The 19234-nt window shown below is 43.3% G+C and overlaps 1 protein-coding gene across 9 annotated transcripts in view; it reads left to right on the forward strand.

The window, feature by feature from the left end:
- Window positions 1-19234, forward strand: part of RIPOR2 (RHO family interacting cell polarization regulator 2) — a 497105-nt gene that overhangs the window by 357550 nt on the left and 120321 nt on the right. For 6 of the 9 annotated variants that reach the window (XM_085605987.1, XM_085605982.1, XM_085605983.1 and 3 more), the window contains exons 11-13: window positions 3953-4101; window positions 8257-8386; window positions 15574-15720. In XM_085605987.1, coding sequence (XP_085462113.1) covers window positions 3953-4101; window positions 8257-8386; window positions 15574-15720 — 426 coding nt within the window. The remainder of the gene's footprint in view (window positions 1-3952; window positions 4102-8256; window positions 8387-15573; window positions 15721-19234) is intronic. The other 3 variants (XM_085605988.1, XM_085605989.1, XM_085605990.1) reach the window with 1 other exon arrangement.

A 19234-nucleotide genomic window follows, 5' to 3' on the forward strand; every position in this document is an offset into this window, starting at 1 on the left:
GTTGCAGGCAAGCATGTTGTGCCTGCAGTAGGAGAAACTCATTAAGGAAAATAGTGCTTACAGACTAAATAAGACCTACTGTGTAACAACCGAAATAAAAGGCCAGTCCTCATGGGAGGTTACAAATGAAGACAGGTCGGTACTAAAGAGAGACTAACAAGCCTATTAACGAATCGGAAGCCAGCGTTTACGAAGGACAATGACACAAGCCAATGAAAAATATGGGCAGAGTGGGCGGGGCTTCAACTATATACTCAAATACAGCATGCCTTGTAGAGCGGCGCATGCGCTGCCAAGGCTCAACCTAAAAACCAACATGCACATGAAGTTAAGCTGGCCCAGGGAAAGCTGAGAAGTGTGGGTCGCGATCACAGTGACCTGCAAGCTATGCCCATCAGATTCTCGTTTGGGTAACTTCCCGTCTCCACTTTCTTGACAGAGCTGTCTGACTTTTTCTATTTTGTAAGTATTTCTTTTGTGAAAGTTTTGCGTGTTTTCCACAATTGCCAAAAGCAGCATTTCATTGCAGCAGCGGCTCATCCATCACCATTTAGTTAATGTTGATAAGAAACAAAGGTAAAAATGTATTTATTGCAGAAAAACATATCCGTTAAAAATCGGCTTTACCCATACCCAAGCATACCCCAACATCAGCAAGCTTTTAAAACAGGCTTACTATGGTGAATACAAGGGCTGAAAAAATGTCAAGTTTTAACTCCACACAAAAAGAACATTGAAACCTCTGTATATGCCTCACTCAAGCTGTGCCTCTCTGAAGTGACCCGGTTCTGAGGTATTTTGTTATGTAGGTAATACTGAAATGTTCTGAGGAGTCATTTATAACCACTGCAGGTTTTTAAACAAGGTTCATTAATGGAAATAATGTCGTAATTAGTGCTAAAGGTTGGAGAGTGTCACCGCATTTTGAGGTACTCTCTTATTCTCAGATCTTTCTCCTGCCTGTTCCCCTATCCAAACAAAGACAACTTAAATCTAATGTAAAACGACAAAAACTGTACTGACAATTCAATTTAATAAGCACAGGTGAGCACAAATGGCTCCATGTCAACCTAGATAGCTGCCACGCCACTTCATCAATAGCGTGGGCCGCCATCCCTTAGTTGGGACAATGTTGATCATTGAGGTACTCTAACTGGTGCTTTTGGTATGTTCTTTCTAATAGGTATGGTTTCATCTATGTCACGCTCACAAGCCTGAGTCCATTCCGGAGGTCTTTCCAGTCATGCATATCCCATGTGTCTGCCTCTCCCTCTCTCTCTTTCACTCTTTCTCTCTCCTCAGCCCCCCATTCCTTCTCTATCTCTCCCTCAATTGTTTTACGCCCATCTTACTCTGCCTTTGCACTCTTTAGTGCACTGGCTTTACTCTCTCTAGTCTTTTAGTGCACAACAAATACTAGCATCAGGGGCCGTATCATACATACGGCACATTTTCCTTGTTTGCACCGGGCGCACCGTTTAAAGAGTGTGCCCTGCGCAAACAAAGAAAAGTGCGCTGTATTAAAATAAATGTGCTGCCCGTAGGGCAGCCGCAAACTCTTGCAGCCCTGGGAGCAGCGCATTCTTGTGCAAAATGGAGAAGCTGCTTTGAAGCTGCTCTGTGTTTCACAGTGCAGGCAGCAACCCGCCTGCACTTTTAGGAGCGATTAGATATCCCCTTGTAGGCGGGGGCAGTGAGTGACTGCACCCGCCTGCAAGGGGATTGGTGGGGGGTCCATATGATCCCCTTTCCCCCCTCCAGAGGGCTACCATCAGGGGGTGCACTGTCAGTGCACTTCCTGGCAGCTTCTTTGGGGTCTGTGCCCGCATCTGTAATACGGTGCGGGCGTGGAGGGAAAGGGATACGCTCATTTGCATGGGGCCATGCCCACATGCAAAGGACGTAACATCTTCTGATGATTGCACTGGCATCTTATGTGCGCCAGCGCTATCAGATTTACAGAAGGGGATGCACAAGCTGATGTGGCCCTCTCTCTAATGCCAAAGGACCCCGGGCCTGCGCATATCGGGAGCACATGCCTGTTGCGTCCATGGGGCACTTCTGCAATACGGACCCTGATCTATTTTTGTCATAAAGATTTGCAAAACGAAACGCATCCAGGGACTGTGAGATATGCTGCAGTGGTCGGTCTTGGACAGAAGAGCTGCTTATCAGCAGGGCTAATTGCATACAGATTGCACACTCACCTTACATTGGTCGGTATGCCTCTCAGGGCTTTGTGCACATGCAGCGATCAATAGCATTATAATTCCTGGGCAGCACAGTTAGCTCCTATTTGAGACCTCATGCATCCGCTGGCACACTAACATTGCAGGCCTTGTACACTAGAACTATAGTATAAAGGCTACCTGCATGCACAGAACACTTTAACGCCATATGCTTGCAACAGGAGAGCTAGTTCCCCAATAGAAGCGTTCACTGCATGCACAGTACTCTTTAACCGTTCCGGCACTGAAGAGCAGAACTATTTCCCAAAGTTCTGATTGCATGCATGTTGTTCAGTGAGTTAACTGTAACACTTCTGATAGACGGTCTATCTCTCTGTCAGCTAGTTGCACACATTGTGCACACTTAACATTGCTGGACTTGGACAGCAGGCCTCTTCTACAAGAGTGTTATTTGCTGGTACAGTGCACAATAAAATTCCATAATTCAAGTTCGACAGCAGCGCCATCCTAGAGTCCCACTTTACAAACCTTCCCATGGAATGCTGCCTTATATTGAGAATGTAATAACAACAAGGTGAGGGATGGAAGCCTTGAATTAATCTCAGCCACTGGCAATCGCTCGGGCCGCATCCCAATCGATCAATTTTGCCCAGACGAGGGTACCGGGCTCACTGTGGCCCTGGAAACAAGCTGTACCTGGCTGAAGAGTCCTAATAAGGGCAAAATCGGTCTTGGGTAGCTTGTATTCCGGTTCAGGGAGAACCTGGCCTAGTAGTTTGGGCTGCACTGTTCCCGTGAGGAGCATGGTCTAGGCTGATTTGTATGTGGTTGGGTCTAACCTGAGGTGGTATGGTGGGCAAAAAATGACGGATTGGGATGCGCCCTGCGTGAATGCCAGTGACAGAGATTAATTCAAGCATTCCATCCATCACCTTGTTGTTTTTGCATTAAATTTATAATGTCCAGAGTAAAAGGGTGCATGCAAGTAAAAGAGGAGGAATGGGAAGCTCTCAGCAGGTTAGACATGACTGTGGTGGGCCAATGACTGGAGAATTGGAGAATATCTTTAATTTTCAAGTGATTGGGGGCGTGAGTAAAACAGGAAGTCAGATGGGTTGAGATATTTGGTAGAGAAAGCTTTTGTGCTATATTACCTGCCAGAAGTTTATTTATATGAATATGTCAGGCACGCTTTGAAATGTAAACCAATAGGAATGGGTTCAGTCTGTGGGGTGATAATAGTTAATTTACTCCTGTTAATAGTTTGTGGAACTTTGTAATTAGTATGTTCTCTCTGATGAACCCCATCTCAGTTAATTTGCTCTCACTACGCTTCCATGATGCAATTCAGTTATGAAGTTATGCCCCACTATTGTTGTAGATGTCCAGCCACCACTAGCAGTAGCACTAGGTATAATCTCATCTGGAGAACCCATCCATAGTAGGCTAGGAGAGAACACTCTGGAACGTCTGCCCAGCATGTATCCTCTTTGATTACATTCCAACGCGCCAAAACTCAGTACTAAATTAAAGTTTCTGCTCTTACAATATTATGGTAAGATTTTTGGCCTTCTCATCAGTGGTAACAGATCAAGAATTCATCCTTTCCATTTTTTCTACCCTCCTGTTTGCTGCTAGTGCCTGGAGCCTGATGGTTCTGCAGCGTGTGTGTGCTACCTGTATTCCTTCACTCACTTGCTCACAACCAAAGAAAATATTTCGGCAACCACTAAGTAGTTTAATTGCGACTATCTTTCTTCTAGGTCACGGAGCTCAAGGGGCTGGCCACTCACATCCTGGTGGGAAGCGTAACCTGTGAAACGAAGGACCTCTTCGCAGCCAGGCCTCAAGTGGTGGCTGTCGATATAAATGACCTGGGGACTGTAAAACTGAACCTTGAAGTTACATGGTAGTAAGTAGCTCATTCTGCAACTGGATACCATATCAGTGGGTGGGAAGAAATAGACAACAATGTGAGATGTGTAACGCTAGATATATGATCAGTATACAGAATAATCGGGCGCCCCTTCGGACTAAGGGACACTTTCTCCTATCTCACTCTTCATCGCAGTCGAACAAATCTGTCCTCCTGACTCCGTTTGTTTTCCAACGCTGACATGTTCCAAGACATACTTGTGTATGATACAGCTAGAGTAGAGGGAATAGAATATTGTGACAAGGCTGCCCCTGCATGGCGGCAAGTCGAGACCATTGCACCGTGAAGAGGTCAGCAGTACAAAGTGTAAAAACATTTCATTTAAAAAAAATGGTGTTAAGTTTAGTTTTAAAATCCTTTTCCTTGATCAAGAAATGCTAGATGCATTCATTGGCCGTGGAACGTAGTTGAAGGCTGTGAGACCATTCTCTTGGTCTATGCAAAGAAATATTAGCAACTTTTCAGACTTGGATGATGTCTCCTCATTATTGCCTTCTTTTCGCTCCTAAATAGTTATGTTTAATTTTACCATCAGTTTAAGTGACCTATTCCTAAATTTTGTGAAGTGCTCAGCAAGTCGGACTGAAGCATAAGAAAACCGCGTTTGGCGGATACTCCCTGGCAGCTTAGCGATCTATCTTGTCGAGCTGCTTTGGCATGCAGCAAACCTGATGCACTTCTTTAAAATTAATAAACATATAACAATAATGTATTGAACTATTATTTTATGGGCAGGCCTCTTTCCCCTCTTCTAAAGCACACCTTATAAATAAATAAGGAATAGAACAGCGACATGCCAAGCAGTTGGGGTGCGCATCCTCTCATCAGCACTGCTCGGCAGCTCAGAGCGCACACCATCTTACAACAGCACATATTATGTTATGTTATGTTATGTTATGTTATAGTGTGTTTATATAGCGCACGGCTACTCCAGGGAGTAGTATGGGATTAGACCTACACAATACAGTGTCTCAGTAACAGTCAAAAAGATGAAAATACTGTCAGTTTTTTTACTTTAAAAAACAAAATATCTTTACGTGCACACAAGATTGATAAACTGCCCATAACAATATGATACACAGTGAAAACTAACCTTGTCTAGCACCTTTTAGGTCAGAGATCCGGCCCCTAACATTATCATACCTACTAAAAGCGAAAATTCAACTTAACCTTGGATCTCATGGTGCATGTTATTCAATTGGGACAAGCCTTGGAGGTCCCTGCTTATATGCTTGGAAGACCCAGAAGGTACTTTTCAAGGGTTCAGAGTTATTCTTCTAAATCTGAAAAATTTGTTTTGGGTGTTTTGATCCCCGAGTGTTTGCTTCGATGCAAGTTTCATTATGGCCTTGGGAGTAAGAGCGGAGCATATGCTGTGAAATCGAAAAACACTTGCTGCAAATATAATAGAAACCAGAACCCAAAGAAAAAAAGTAGTTTGTCTTTAAAAGCAAACAAAACAACATTGGTTGGCTTCCTGGGTGTGCCTGGTGATGGGGACCTGGTGTCTGGTCACCAGTGTCCAATGGTGAAGCACAGTTAACTAGTGTAAAAAGTCCAGTAGCCACTAGAAAACTAATTACATACGGAAGTGGGGTAGGATGCTAGTTCTCCCCTGAGAGCCATTATTATGCTGGTTCTGGTGGAGGCCTGTACCTCCGAGCCCATAGGTTGCAGTCAGGGGCAACTAGGAGGCAAGAGCAAGCACCTTATATCTATGGGGAGGGTTGGGTGGAGTAGGCTAATCCATCTTGCAGTCCACAGGCATTGTTGCTGCTCCTGGACCGATATGGTGTTGTTCTGTAGAATTTGTTTCATTGGCATCTGTCTGAACGACTTGAGTTACCAGAAAGCCCCTGTCTGATGAACTGTTCACACAGGCTGTTCTTCTCATCCGTTGGGATCAGCTCTTGTTGGGGGTTCGGTCACTCCTGCTGGTACTCACAGTCCAAATTCTCATGCAGGTCTGTCCTCCACACAGCTCAGTAGAGGCAATGGCTCCACAGGCTTGTCTGGACATTTTCCCAGTCCCGTAGGAGAATAGCAATCCCCAGCAGCTCCACTACTTGAACTTACATTGTTTTTGCATCCAACAGTGTGCAGGTTTGTCTCTGATGTTGAGAGGCAAATGTTGAACATTGCCATGGTCTCCGGTAGCAGTATATATTCATCCTTGGTGGTTACAACTTGCCAATCAGGTGATGTGCAGTTTCCAAATCTTGAGAGTACCCTCCAATCGTGTGGGTGCGGGGATAGGACAGGCATGAATCCTACAATATCCACTTGTGCTCAGGCCATGCAAGTTGGCTCCCCACCTTGTGAGTGACTGGAGCTTGCTGTGGTACTTTGAGGATTGGCACCAGGTGGTAGGCTATCCCCTACAGGAATTTAGATCTCTTGTATGGGAATTGTAGCTATTTCAAAGGATCAATGGGCTAGCTCCCTCACCAACACAAACACATGTTTTCGGGGCGAGGGACAGGAGATTGCATACATACATGCAGGCTCGGAGATCTGGCATGGACCCTGTGTACCCTTAAATAAAGCACCCCCAGCTTCAGGCAGTCTAATGGACTCTATCATTCACCCCTAGGGGTACACATATGGAACCACACATGCATTCACGTCTACATCCAAGGATGACGTTCAACTACATGCATGTGCTAGGCAATATAAAGCAACATACTCCAGTTATGGATGTCCTCACGCACATCTTCACCAGGAAAGGCCCGTTTTGCCTTATTTCTACAAGGCCATAGGTAAAATGGGCAGTCACTTACTATTAATTATGCTGCCAGTCCACTCATATCCTTGTTTAAATGGAAAGGTTGTCCCCCTTAAAAAGGTGTGGGCACCTTGCCCAGCTTTGATGTCTCGTAGCGAGTAAAGGAAGAGAAGCCTCTATGTGCTTGCTTGATTGTTGAGATCCCACATGGTAAAGCACACATGGTTATCGAGAAACCTACAAGGGCAGGGTAGCACAGCTAAACCAAGCCACACAAAAGACTCGAGTCCCAACAGCTACTGACTACGAATCATCACACATTTAGTATTGCCAGGCATTGGGTACTCATACCACCAGATGAACAGATGACATTTGAGTCAGCCACCTGGGGCCGTATTACAGAAAGTGGTCCGGGGGCGCAACGGATATGTGCGCTTGGTTTGTGCATCTCTGGGGCACTTTGGCATTGCAGACGTGTTTGCAGATGCTTGTGCGACACCCTCTGTAATACTGATAGTGCTGGCACACGTGTAGTGTCAGTGCTTCTCAAGAGGGCATTCCCTCATTTGCACGGTGGCATGCCCACAGGCAAATGTGAGAATCTCTTTGCCTCTACACCCGCTCTGTATAATGGACTCAACATACTGATTAAACACCTCCACAAAACTGAATCAGATTCTGTTTTGCGATGGTAATGCTTTGAAAGTCACAGCTACAGAATAGTGCAGCAATGCCTTAATGATGCCATATTGTGTGCTATGCATGTGTCAATTAACAGTAACAATAGCAGTACACAAAACACCACAGTTCACCTATTTTGAATCCCAAGGTCTGCGGCCCATGCATCATATATATTTATTATTATATGTTTATTGCTTAGTGGTCTAATGTGTTCACTGTAGGGGCCTGTGTTTGACCTCATGGCCACAGGTTGAATTCTCTGCGGGGCCACTCACCATTTCATCCTTTTGAGGTCGTTAAAATGAGTACCATTGAGTTGGGCAACAATAAACCTCTGTTATTCAATGCCAAGATTCCCTTCGAGGTGAACTTGCGCTTTACAAATACATATGTTTTGTGGTGTGTTATATAAGGGGGGATCTTATAAGAGGAGCTGAATCAATGTGCATAATTAAGTTTGAGCCCAAAAGGAGATTAAAAAAATCTTTCAGGGTATCGCATATAAAGACCACTAGTTTATATCTTGAATACAGACAGTAGCTGATAAATGAGATATAAAAAGTGTTGCCGGTGCAACCATAGCCGTGTAAGCCATTTCAGGTGGAGGCATTATTCATACACTTCAAGTGCAAAGCAAACATGTTGAGATTTTAAGAGGATCATGTGCTGTGCCGCTGCTGTGACTCGCTCCCTTGTTGCATAAGAAAAGCTGTTTTGTTTTGCAGTCCCTTTGATGTTGAGGACCTCACCCCATCCACGGGAAATGTCAACAAAACGTCGGCAGTCCAAAGAAGGGTGTCCGTATACAGTCAAGGCACTCCAGAAACTCCAACCTTCAAGGACCACTCGTTCTTCGTAAGTCTCATTGGCGGCATCCATTTTACTTTTGACAATGATGAGTGGCTATAAGCTGGAGAATGTAGAAGGCTAAATATCTTTCAAGTCTGGCAGGTTCTGTTCAAATACTCCTGAAAGCACTACTTTGCTTTGGCTAATTATTATTTCCCTCTTTATACAATTACATAGAATTATTTCTAAAACACAGGGGGGTATTATTGCAATTGCACCATAATGGGGATACATTTGTAAATATTAGAGTCAATGGAATATTGAAAAAAAATGTTGAAAACATGATTAACTCTTAATATGGTGTATAATGACGCAAAATAATGAATTTCAAAGTGTCATCCCCTCTTAAAGGTGACCTTATCAGGAATTAACACCTGTTGAAACAGGCAGATGGGGTTAGGAACAATAATGTTGTTTTGGAAAGATTGCAGATCTTAAAATGTGTCCTACTGAAAGGTAAAATAGTTGCACTCCAAGAAAACAAATATTGGATCGTAAAATAGTTTCATACTTGAAACGTTCTTTGTGGTGTCTCACGTGGGTCATCTATGTGTTTTTTGCCCTATATAAAAAGCATTCGCTGATTGAAATGTTACACAATAACAGTTTTTCACTTTAAAAATGGAGGAATCATGGATACTCATACTTTTCGTTAAGCAAAGGTAAACCGATGGTGGTACATGTCGCCTCCAAATAAAAACCATACTTTTCCGTCACTGAACAGTAATGTTCATAACTGAACAGTTCCAACGGATAGGTGGCTTCTCCAGACGGCTTACACTATTCCTTATGGCCCCACCTACTTTCTTTAAAACTGGCCAATTGCAAGGCCACCAGAATTATGTGGCAGGGGTGGACGAATGTATGCTGCAAGAAAAGGCAAATTATGCAGCATACTGCAGCGCCTTTTACGGCAGCATTACTTCACTATTTTGCCATATTTATGCTGTCTCAGCAAAGATTTCACCTCCATAGTTACGGTTTGACATCTAAATAGAGCAACCGTCAAGTAAGGGAGACCGCTACCCTGACACCCTGTAGCAACAGGTGAAGGCTACGCTGGGTCCTCAACAGGCGGCTCACCCATCCTCATGCTTTACCAGCTATAACCCAGTCATGGGTTCCCCCACTTCTCTTGAGCCAGAAGCCTTCATCCTCTTCCTCCTGCAGTGGATGGGGGACCTCTCCGCACCACGTGATCTGGAACTATCCAGCACTATCTGCGACCCTTCGATAGGAAGTCTTCTCAAGAAGCCCACCTATGCTTTCAGTGGGCTACATTTATCGTCCATACCTGGTAGAATGATTCTCTCCCTTCCCTTCCCCATACTCTGATAGGATTGTGCGCTGAGCTGCGGGTTACACTGTTCTATATTATTTTGCCATGTTAGCTGTAAAGCGCTCCATCTGAATAGGATACATCACAAAGCTCTATTAACCCCATTGGGAACCCTGCCCAGCCTTTTCAAAGAAACCGGAAATCCATGGCAGCATGAGTGGCAGCTTTTTTTTAGTAAGTTTTGATCCTCTTGAGCTAGAAATGTTTTTTATTAAAATCTAAAAATTATGCAGCAAGTGTGGCAGATCCATATTCTGAGATGACAGAATCGCATAATTCCATTGGACCAGACAAATGTGATCATCAGGCAGAGGCAGTTCAAACAGGCAGCAACACGTTCGGCATAGGCGGGACATGAAAGTGTCTTCCTGTAGCTCCACCCGGAAGGGCAAACAGCAGACACCATGGGTAGAGATTTGTCTGGACTGGCCTCTTGTCGAATGGGCCCGTGGTGTAACAAAAGTGAGCACCCTCCTAAGCGCCAACTTTTCTTGACCACTGGCTAGTTTTGTCAGCCAGATGCAGTTTAAGGCTCAGGTGATGATTGTAAGCTCTTGTCATCATGCTTTTTCTTGTTGGTCTTAAATACTAATCGGGTGTTCAGGACCATTCGTTAACAAACAAAGACCGAGAAAGGAAAGCTTTGACAGGGTGTGCTATACCGTGTTCTGTGCGTGCGAAGGTTTGTAGGATTTTGTATCAGAAGTGGGCAATTGAACTTGTTGGAAGTTTCATCTGTGAGGGCAGATGATTGAACTCCAAGGTCTGTACTCCATGTTACCCAAGCAGGTGTAATGCCTGTAGTAGAAATGTGAGGGGCTTCAGCCTCTTCTTCAGAAAGACTTATGTTCCTTTAATGGCACAGTTACAACACTGCGCCAGAAGCGCAGTATACTTTGAATGGGACAGAGCCCAGGCGTTCTCGTCATTGCTCACTTGCCTTAAATTTGACAATGCCAATGCTTTATGAAGCTCCTATTCCTGTAAAGGAACACTATTGAGACTTCCAACGGGGGTGCCATGCTCTCTGCATTTTTCGCAGGGCTATCGTACTTCATGCCCTCTGCACTTTCCGCAGGGCTGTTGTACTTCATGCCCTCTGCACTTTCCGCAGGGCTGTTGTACTTCATGCCTCTGCACTTTCCGCAGGGCTGTTGTACTTCATGCCTCTGCACTTTCCGCAGGGCTGTTGTACTTCATGCCTATGCACTTTCCGCAGGGCTGTTGTACTTCATGCCCTCTGCACTTTACGCAGGACTGATGAACTTCATGCCCTCTGTACTTTAATTGGGACAGAATGGGCACATCTTTTCAGGGCTGCTGTATTCTAAGTGGGATTTTGCTAGTCATCTGGTCTTCTCTGCATTAAATGGTCGAGTACCTGCACTTCACAACAACACTGCCACGGCCCACAGAAGTGTCCCGATAATATCAATACAATAGTACTACCACTTTTCAAAAAGGATGCTATATTGTAATGAAACTGTAGCTGAACTACTCACTTTTAAACTGACACTGTCAGAACATCTCAGCAAACATGCCATCGGTGCGACAGTACACTAGCAGGACTTCTGAGCAGGACTGTTTTTTCTCCAATAAAGCAATATTGACAGCGGTCTGGCGTTTCCACAGAGACCAATTTTTGAGTGGGCATGTAGTGTGGACATGGAATGTGGACTTTTCTTTTGACAGATCATGATGTGGTCTACAGTAGTCCAGGCAACAAGAGTGCAGCTTCCCCTAAAAAGTAGGAAAAATACGGGGAGAGACACTGCTTCATCTAGTCATGGCGAATACAGCACAAACCACAGCAGGGTCATCTGAGCTCCATAACAATTGAGATGATCAGATAAGCTTTTAAACAGCAGAACAGCAAGTCCCAGAATGCACAGACCGGTTAATGATTAGACGAGCCCCCATGTCTACCATGAGGCAGAATTCTGTGACATTTGCTAGCCATGGTGCAGGCAAGTTAACCATAGTGGAGTGTGCCACAATGTGATGTACCCAAATATCTCATGGCACCGACTAATATTCAGTTGTTTCAACAAGCCCTTTTATTTCTTTGCATTCTGGCCCTTACAGTTTCATTTTTCCGTTATGAATGCAGGAGTACAAATATGAAAATGCAAAGGTAGAATGTACGGAAAAGCTCCTAGGCATGACTGAACATGCCAGCATTCCTAAAGCTTGATTGCATAATGTATTAATTTTACATTCTTGTGTCAAAATTGAGTAGGCAGCTGCATAAAGATTATAAAGGGAAAAACAGAATCACATGCTGGTTTAGTTTACTATTTGTAGTGCAGCTTTATCGTGATTAAAAAGAAAAAACTACATCAGAGTGATTTACTTTAATTTTATCTTTCAACTTTATAAAAATTTAAAAATCTAGCATTTTATAGTGGGTTGGGTTATTATTTGTTTCTTTGAGGAGGTACCAGTTGTCAGCTCACTGAAGGAAGTGGACTTTTTGGCATCAATATGTAAATTGCGCACATTCCAGAGAATTAATGGCATGAACAGATCAAGTGAGTATCAATGGCTGCTGCCCCAGCTCACCATTCCCACACATTACTCACTCAAGCAAAATACCAGTATTTAAAACATATAATTGCTTCATAAGTCTGAACAAACTGTTTCAGCTTCTCCCACATGGACAGCTTGTAGACTAGAAATTAATGGTGAGGTGGGAGAGAAAAGAAGTGAGGGAAGCATTACGTAGGTGCCCATGTATAATGCTTGCCCTTTGCCTAGTGCCTCTTAAGGCCATAGTGAAGCATGAGGGGAGTACCTCTTCCTACTTCTTCCTCTATCAGAATTGGGACAGTTCATATCCCTTCCATTATTTCCGGGACTCTTTGGTCAGGGGATACAATCATTACTATTTCCTGCCTTCCCCAGTGGTTAGGATGTACATCCCATAGTGAGCAGGTTTCTCCAATCAAACACAGTTCTTGGATTTCCAGTACTTCCTTTTACTAGACTGCTTGGGAGTAGGCAGTCCTCCCTCCGGTGCGGTTTAAATTTGGCTCACCGCCAGTATCTTAGATTTGTGGTAAGTGGGCTTCATTATCCGTTTAGAGTATTGTCATATGAGGTACCAACAACCCCATGAGTGCTCACCAAATGCTTAGCAGCAGTTACAGTGTACCTCAGGCACAGTCACCCCGTGTTTTCCCTTAGTTGGATGACTGGCTAGGAAAGGAGACTAGTCCTGTTCAATGCCTTGCCCTCATCTAAACAAACCATTCTTCTTCACTCATTAGCCTGAATGGCCATTGCAAACAAGTCACACTTGTGGCCTCAACAAACTCAAGCATGTTTTTTAAGCCATGCTCAGTTTAGTGACAGGTCAAGCATTCCCCAGCCCAGAGAGATTGGCATTTCAAAGGCTACTTCCCCTGTCCTTGACATTGTGTCCTCTGACAATGATCATAAAATTGTTGGGAATGATGGCATCTTCTATTGCTCTAGTACCAAACGTAAGGTTCTGCATGTGCCTCCTACAAGAGTGCCTATTTTGGCAACAGTCCCAAGTGACTTCGAAGATCTGGTAATGATTGAGCCCGGCGTTCAACACATACTGCAATGTAGGATAAAGAAAAGCTGGTTAGTGGGTTTAGAGTTTCCCAACCTACAACTGCAAGTGACCAACAGTTCAGATGCATTGCTGCTGGGTTAGGGACCCCACCTGGGGAATCTTATAATCCAGTGTCAGAGGTCCCTGCAACAACATTCCCTATACATAAATGTATTGGACCTCATTCCCGTACAATTAGCACTGTGATCTTCTCCAAAACAAATTCAACACAAGATGTTGTTTATTCAAACAGACAGCATAGCTGCCATGTACTGCATCCAAAAACAAGAAGAGCGGACACATTAAACATAGCTGTCAAAGATATTATCTGTTTTCCACAAGCGAAAATGCAAAATGCCAATACTTCTGGTCCAGCTATCCCACGCGCAGTCACTGTGAAATGTTCTACGGATCAGATTGGCATGTAAATTTGCATATACCTTTTGCCCAACTAACACTGATTTTGTATGTCGTGAGAAAATGTGGCAGGAGTCTTAAATATTCATTCATATTGTGATAATATCCCTCATGAAAAGCTAACGTGCATCCAGACGTGCTGTCACAGCATCAAAGCCAGTTGCTTCATCAGACTCATAGCAAGCTCAATCTTGCAATTTTGCACCTAAAGTCTTAGAGTTTGGACACCTCCAGCTTCCTCAGGAATTAATGTAAATACTATAGGAACCAAAACAATACCCTACATCAAGGACTTGTGATGCTGCAAAATGGAACAGGTTTGTATACTACTTTCAAGATTGTAACATTCCGCTGACATTTCAGAAGCAAACATTATCTGTTACCTTCTACATCACCAAGTCAGACTTGCTTGCTCATCTTTAAGAGTTCCTTTACCTGCAGTAGCTGCCTGTCTAGAAAACAAACCACATCAGTCCATTTTCAAAATGCCTGTTAAGGCATTCATGGAGGCCTGAAAAAAGTAATCCCTACAAAACTACCATCAGTCCCTTCTTGAGTCCTTAATGTTGTCCTTCACAAGACCTCTGTAGCTTCCATTTGTGCTACTTTGTCCGTGTTCCCTGCCGTTTCTGTCATGGAAGGTGTTTTTTCTTGTTATCACCTCATTTAGGAGAATTAGCCTCATCAGTGGAGGAATGCAGATACCCAGTGATAGAGCTGTCATTTGAGCTCACCCTAGGTTTGAAACAAAAGTAGTATCCACTTTTCGTATTAACATGTCCATTGACGTACCTAGTTTTTTTCTTATCCATAATCAATGGCTGAAAGAGCGCCAAACACATTTAGGGTGTTGAAAGAGCTGTAATGTACCTAATGGACTATACTCGTACCATTAGGAATAAAAGCAACTCTTTGTTGAATTTGCTCAACCTCACATAGACAAACTCATTTTAAAGTTGATCTCAGTAGCTGGATTGTTAAATGTATCAAAATCTGCTGTGCTAAAGGACAACACATACTGTACTGTGTTTCTAGAACACATTCAACACAAAAAAGGTGTCTCAATGGCATTGCTGGGCAACATTATCCTAGCAGATAGATGTAAAGCTGCAATGTTATCTTTTATACACATGTTCGCTAAATATTATGGAGTGATCCGCCAAGCGCACCAAGAGACATAGGTTGAGCAAACTGTACTTAAAGCACTTTTTCAAGTAGCTCTTCTCAAAAACCGCTGCATATGGGGAAATATTGCTGTTCTTTAGTCTATGCAGAGCATGTGATCTTTAGCAACACATTCTGCAAATCGAAAATGTTACTTACCTGTAACCATCAGTTTCCAGTTTGTAGTGCTGTAGATTCCGTTGAGCCCAACCTACCTCCCTGGATGGGAGCTAGGCACGATATGTGTGGATTTCAAATTCATTCTTGTCCATCTCAGTAACCAGAACTCAGACTTCATAATGCTTCACCTATACACATATCGAAGTATCCTTTGAGGCAAAGCACAATCTGTGGTGGAGTCTGTGTCCTGATGTAGTGTGGGTTTCAGGGTAGACATCAGGAGTCGCCACAAAAAGTCTTAACTGAAGAGAAAAAACACAATGCTTGATGGCAAGAGTGTGTACACAGTGTATATCTACAGCTCTATAAGCAGCAAACTAATTGTTACAGGCAAGTAATGTTTTCCATACTGTATATTGCTTGGATTTCAATATCTGCCTGTTGCATGTTTAGTCATTAAATTGTTTTGATGCTCTTGTGCTAATACTGTAACACCTTTGAAATCTTCTGTTCAAGAGCTGTGCTGTACATTTGTCCTTCACTAACAACCTTTTGCTTTACCTGTTGAAGAAATGGCTGCACCCTCCTCCTGAAAGGCTGCGACTGTCCATTATGGACGCCCTGCAGGACACGTTCTTTGACAGGCTGCGGCGCAGTCGCTCCTTCAGTGATTTGCCATCACTCAGGCTGAGGCCTCGAGCAGGTCTAGAGCGATATGTGAGTGAGGGTTGGTGTGTGGCGAGTAGCAGAGCTAGTTGTGTGGCTTCTATGGTTTCATGCATGCCCCTTTCTATTTTGTTTTGCACGTCAACTGTACTTCTTTATTTTGCTGACTTTCGCAGAGGGGAAAATCCTTCCATCTCATGCACCAGTTGGCCTGATTTTACATGTGGTTTCTTAGCTGTTCACCAGCAATTTTTCAGCATGGCCTGTCTAAAACCCCAGTGTGATGTACAGTAAATAAATGTATTATTTTAAAGTATGAACGGGTTATACACTTAATGTACTTAATTTTCTCTAGTTTGAAAGACCTAAATAAATAGTATTTTTTTACACACTTGACTTGAATTTACTTGGTCATGTCAGTGTATTTTGGGTATAAAGATCTATATGCTTCAGAATTGGTCATCCCATTCTAGTCTTCCAAATCGTAACACAATTTTCTTTGATAACGTATCATATTTTTGGTCAATTTTGTTTTAATCCCTTGTGGAAAAAAGATGATTACTTTATCACCAGATGCTTAACCAACTCATGAGCAGCAAAGAAAGATGATGTGAAAGTCCTCAGGGAAGATTATGTTTGGAAGACTAACAACTCTGATTGGTTGTTGCTTTGTTGTTCCATTTCCAGTGTTGTTCTGAGAACTTTACTTTAGTTGTTGAATAATTCAATAGAAACATATTCAAGGAATGCTGACCTGTTAAATATATAAAGTGGATGCATAATTCTCTGCTCAGTGTCTTTAATAGAACTAAAACTTTCCTTAACAATAGACAGGAAATTATTTATTCTCATTGACAACATAACATTATAATTTGACTCGTTTTTTGAGTCCCATGTGGAGAAACATTTTATGGCATCATCAAGAGAGTCCTTAAAAGTGTTTTGCTAAATCAGTTGAATTGAAGTTCTTACATTTTAAGCTTATTTGTAAAATAAAAATTTGCATTTGATGCATGTGTGACTTTAGATACACAGGCTCTGCATAGTCCTGCTATCTAGTGTTGGCCTCGGACGTTTGCAGGTTTTTTTTCCGTTGAAGAAGTCTTTCAAGTCACAGGGTGCACAGTGACTCCCATAGTGGACAGTGCGCATAAACACCGACTCCATGTTAAAAAAAAAAATGTTTTCCTATTTGGTACAGATGTATACCGAAGGGCTCTGAGATTTGGTGTGTTTCACTTGTTTTTTTGGGGGGCTCATGTGATTAGGATTCAACATGAATATCTATAAGAAACAGTCTGCGTTTAACTCCCACTTTGATCTTTGTCAGATACCTTCTGAAGACAGACATCCAGCAATCTGGACCTTGCCCGCTGGTGTCCTTTTCCTTCGAGGACTGAATACACCCTGATCGTCCTACAGGAAAATGCAGATCGAAAAAGGGTGCTGAAACAGTCACCTTTCCAAAACAGCCCTCACTTGTACGTCAAGTACCTGTGCTTGAATCGTCAAAACATCTGCCTTACTCCGACCACAATAACGCCTTCTCCAAGTCCTACTTTGCCTTCTGCTCCAAGAAGACCCAAAGGTACAGAAGGGAGTTGTGTAGGGCGCACCACAAAATGAATCCGCAGTCATTTGGCAAACAGGATCCCTTTTTCACCAATGTAGGAGACGACACTGTCCCTCTGGCATTCTCCCAGGTCAATAACAAAACGTTGTCCCCCTTGTGGTTCTCAGTGTTTCACTTACTACTTCCACATCATACTTTACACACACTTACATACAATCAACCCAAACTATGAGCCTTATTCATAGTAAAAATATCTCCTCCTTTATTACAAATAAATAATTGAGGTACCTGTCTTCCTTCTCTCTCTCCCGCATAGCGCCAGGATGCTCCTTTCGGAGTGATAGTGCGCTCTATAAATAACCAGCTCAATCAAATCAATCAATAATTTCAAATACAACAATAAAATTTGTTTAAAAAACACGGCAGTTCATTAAATCTTTCTACAGGAAAGACCACAAGAGTTTTTATGCTGAATTATCCACACATATACGTAGCAATCCTTTCTCTTCAACTTAAGTTCACTTTAGTCATGCTTAATTTTTACATTATAAGCAGAGAGCCTCATGTCACTCTCTTTCTAGTACATATATGATAATAGACAGCAATATTCAGATGGTACCTCTAACTGTGAATCTCCAAAGATGAAACATAAATAAAAATTATGAATAAGAATAAAACAGTATAATAAAAACAAGTTGTTGACGCAGCGTGTTGGTGGACTTAGGTTGATTGGCACCAACTTCTTCAGGACAGACTTTCTTTTAAAAGCAATTTTGTTCACTTTCCAGTTTATTATATAGACTGAGCGGGTATCACCCTCATGTTTGACTGGTAGTTCTCTTCCTTTGGAGATTCAGTTAGAGGTACTATCTGAATATTGCTGTCTATAGGACATGCACATCCTCCACGGGGCACTCTCCAAGTCGGAATAGTCAATGTAGGTCATACCTAAGCTCAAGGGCATGCTTAAATCTGTCCCTGAAACCTTTAAAGAGCTAAAAAATGGGAGGGTAGTAACTCCCAGGGTGGAAAAAATACAATCCATCAAGCAGTGACCATGTCTACATCAAGGGCCATGTTTACTCTTATTCCATGGTGGTCAATGCAACCTGCAAAAAGGTCCTTCACTCAGGCTACAGGTGACATCCTGCCACCTAAAAGGAGAGCAAGAATAAAGATGTGGCAAGCAATAGGGTTGCCATAGGGCAGTTATTCATTGGGGTATAGCCAACACTTTCGGGCTCCTCTCCCGCTTTGACAGGTCCAAGTGGGAGGAGATGCAGAAGCTTGTAAAACACATTCTACAAGAGTTCAGGAAGAAGGGGAAGTGGATAGTGCGGGAGGACAAGGCCATCTCCAGCACCAATAGTCATTGTGCCATCAATGCCGTAGACACATCTTCACGAGGGATCAATAGTAGTGTCCTCCTCAGTCACCAACCAAGCCTGGCTTTGCTTCTCAGGGTTCAGGCCAGAGGTCCAGCAGCATCTCCTCAATGTCACATTCAATGGGCAATACCTTTTTGGGCCCCAGGTTGATGAGATGCTGATAAACATCAAGAAGAACACAAAACTGCAAAATGTATCGGTGCCCTACAAATTCCAGCTGCTAGAGCTCCTTGTGGAACCAGCAGAAACAGCAGCCTAGGGATGGAGCCAACCCTTTTCCCCGGCTCTGCACACTCTAATCAGAGACAGCAGCAGTCCTTTCACCAGCAGGCGGGAAGGAGTTACAACATACGTGCTGTCTGGGGTAACAACTACAAGGGTAAATGTGGCTCTTATAAAAGGGTCTCTGCCCCCAAACACTGACCTGCCCCACCTCCCCCGATCCCAGGTTACTTGTCGGTGAGAAACTAGAAGATTTCCTCTTCAGTTGGTAGGAAATCACTTCGGGGATGCATCTCAACTCTATGGTCACAAGCAGAGGTCACTGGGAAGATCTGGTGTTGGCAAAGGTCAGCGCCCATCGCTCTCGGCGGTGGTGGAACAG

Source organism: Triturus cristatus, chromosome 5_1, assembly GCF_964204655.1.
Source record: "Triturus cristatus chromosome 5_1, aTriCri1.1, whole genome shotgun sequence".
Taxonomy (NCBI): Eukaryota; Metazoa; Chordata; class Amphibia; order Caudata; family Salamandridae; genus Triturus; species Triturus cristatus.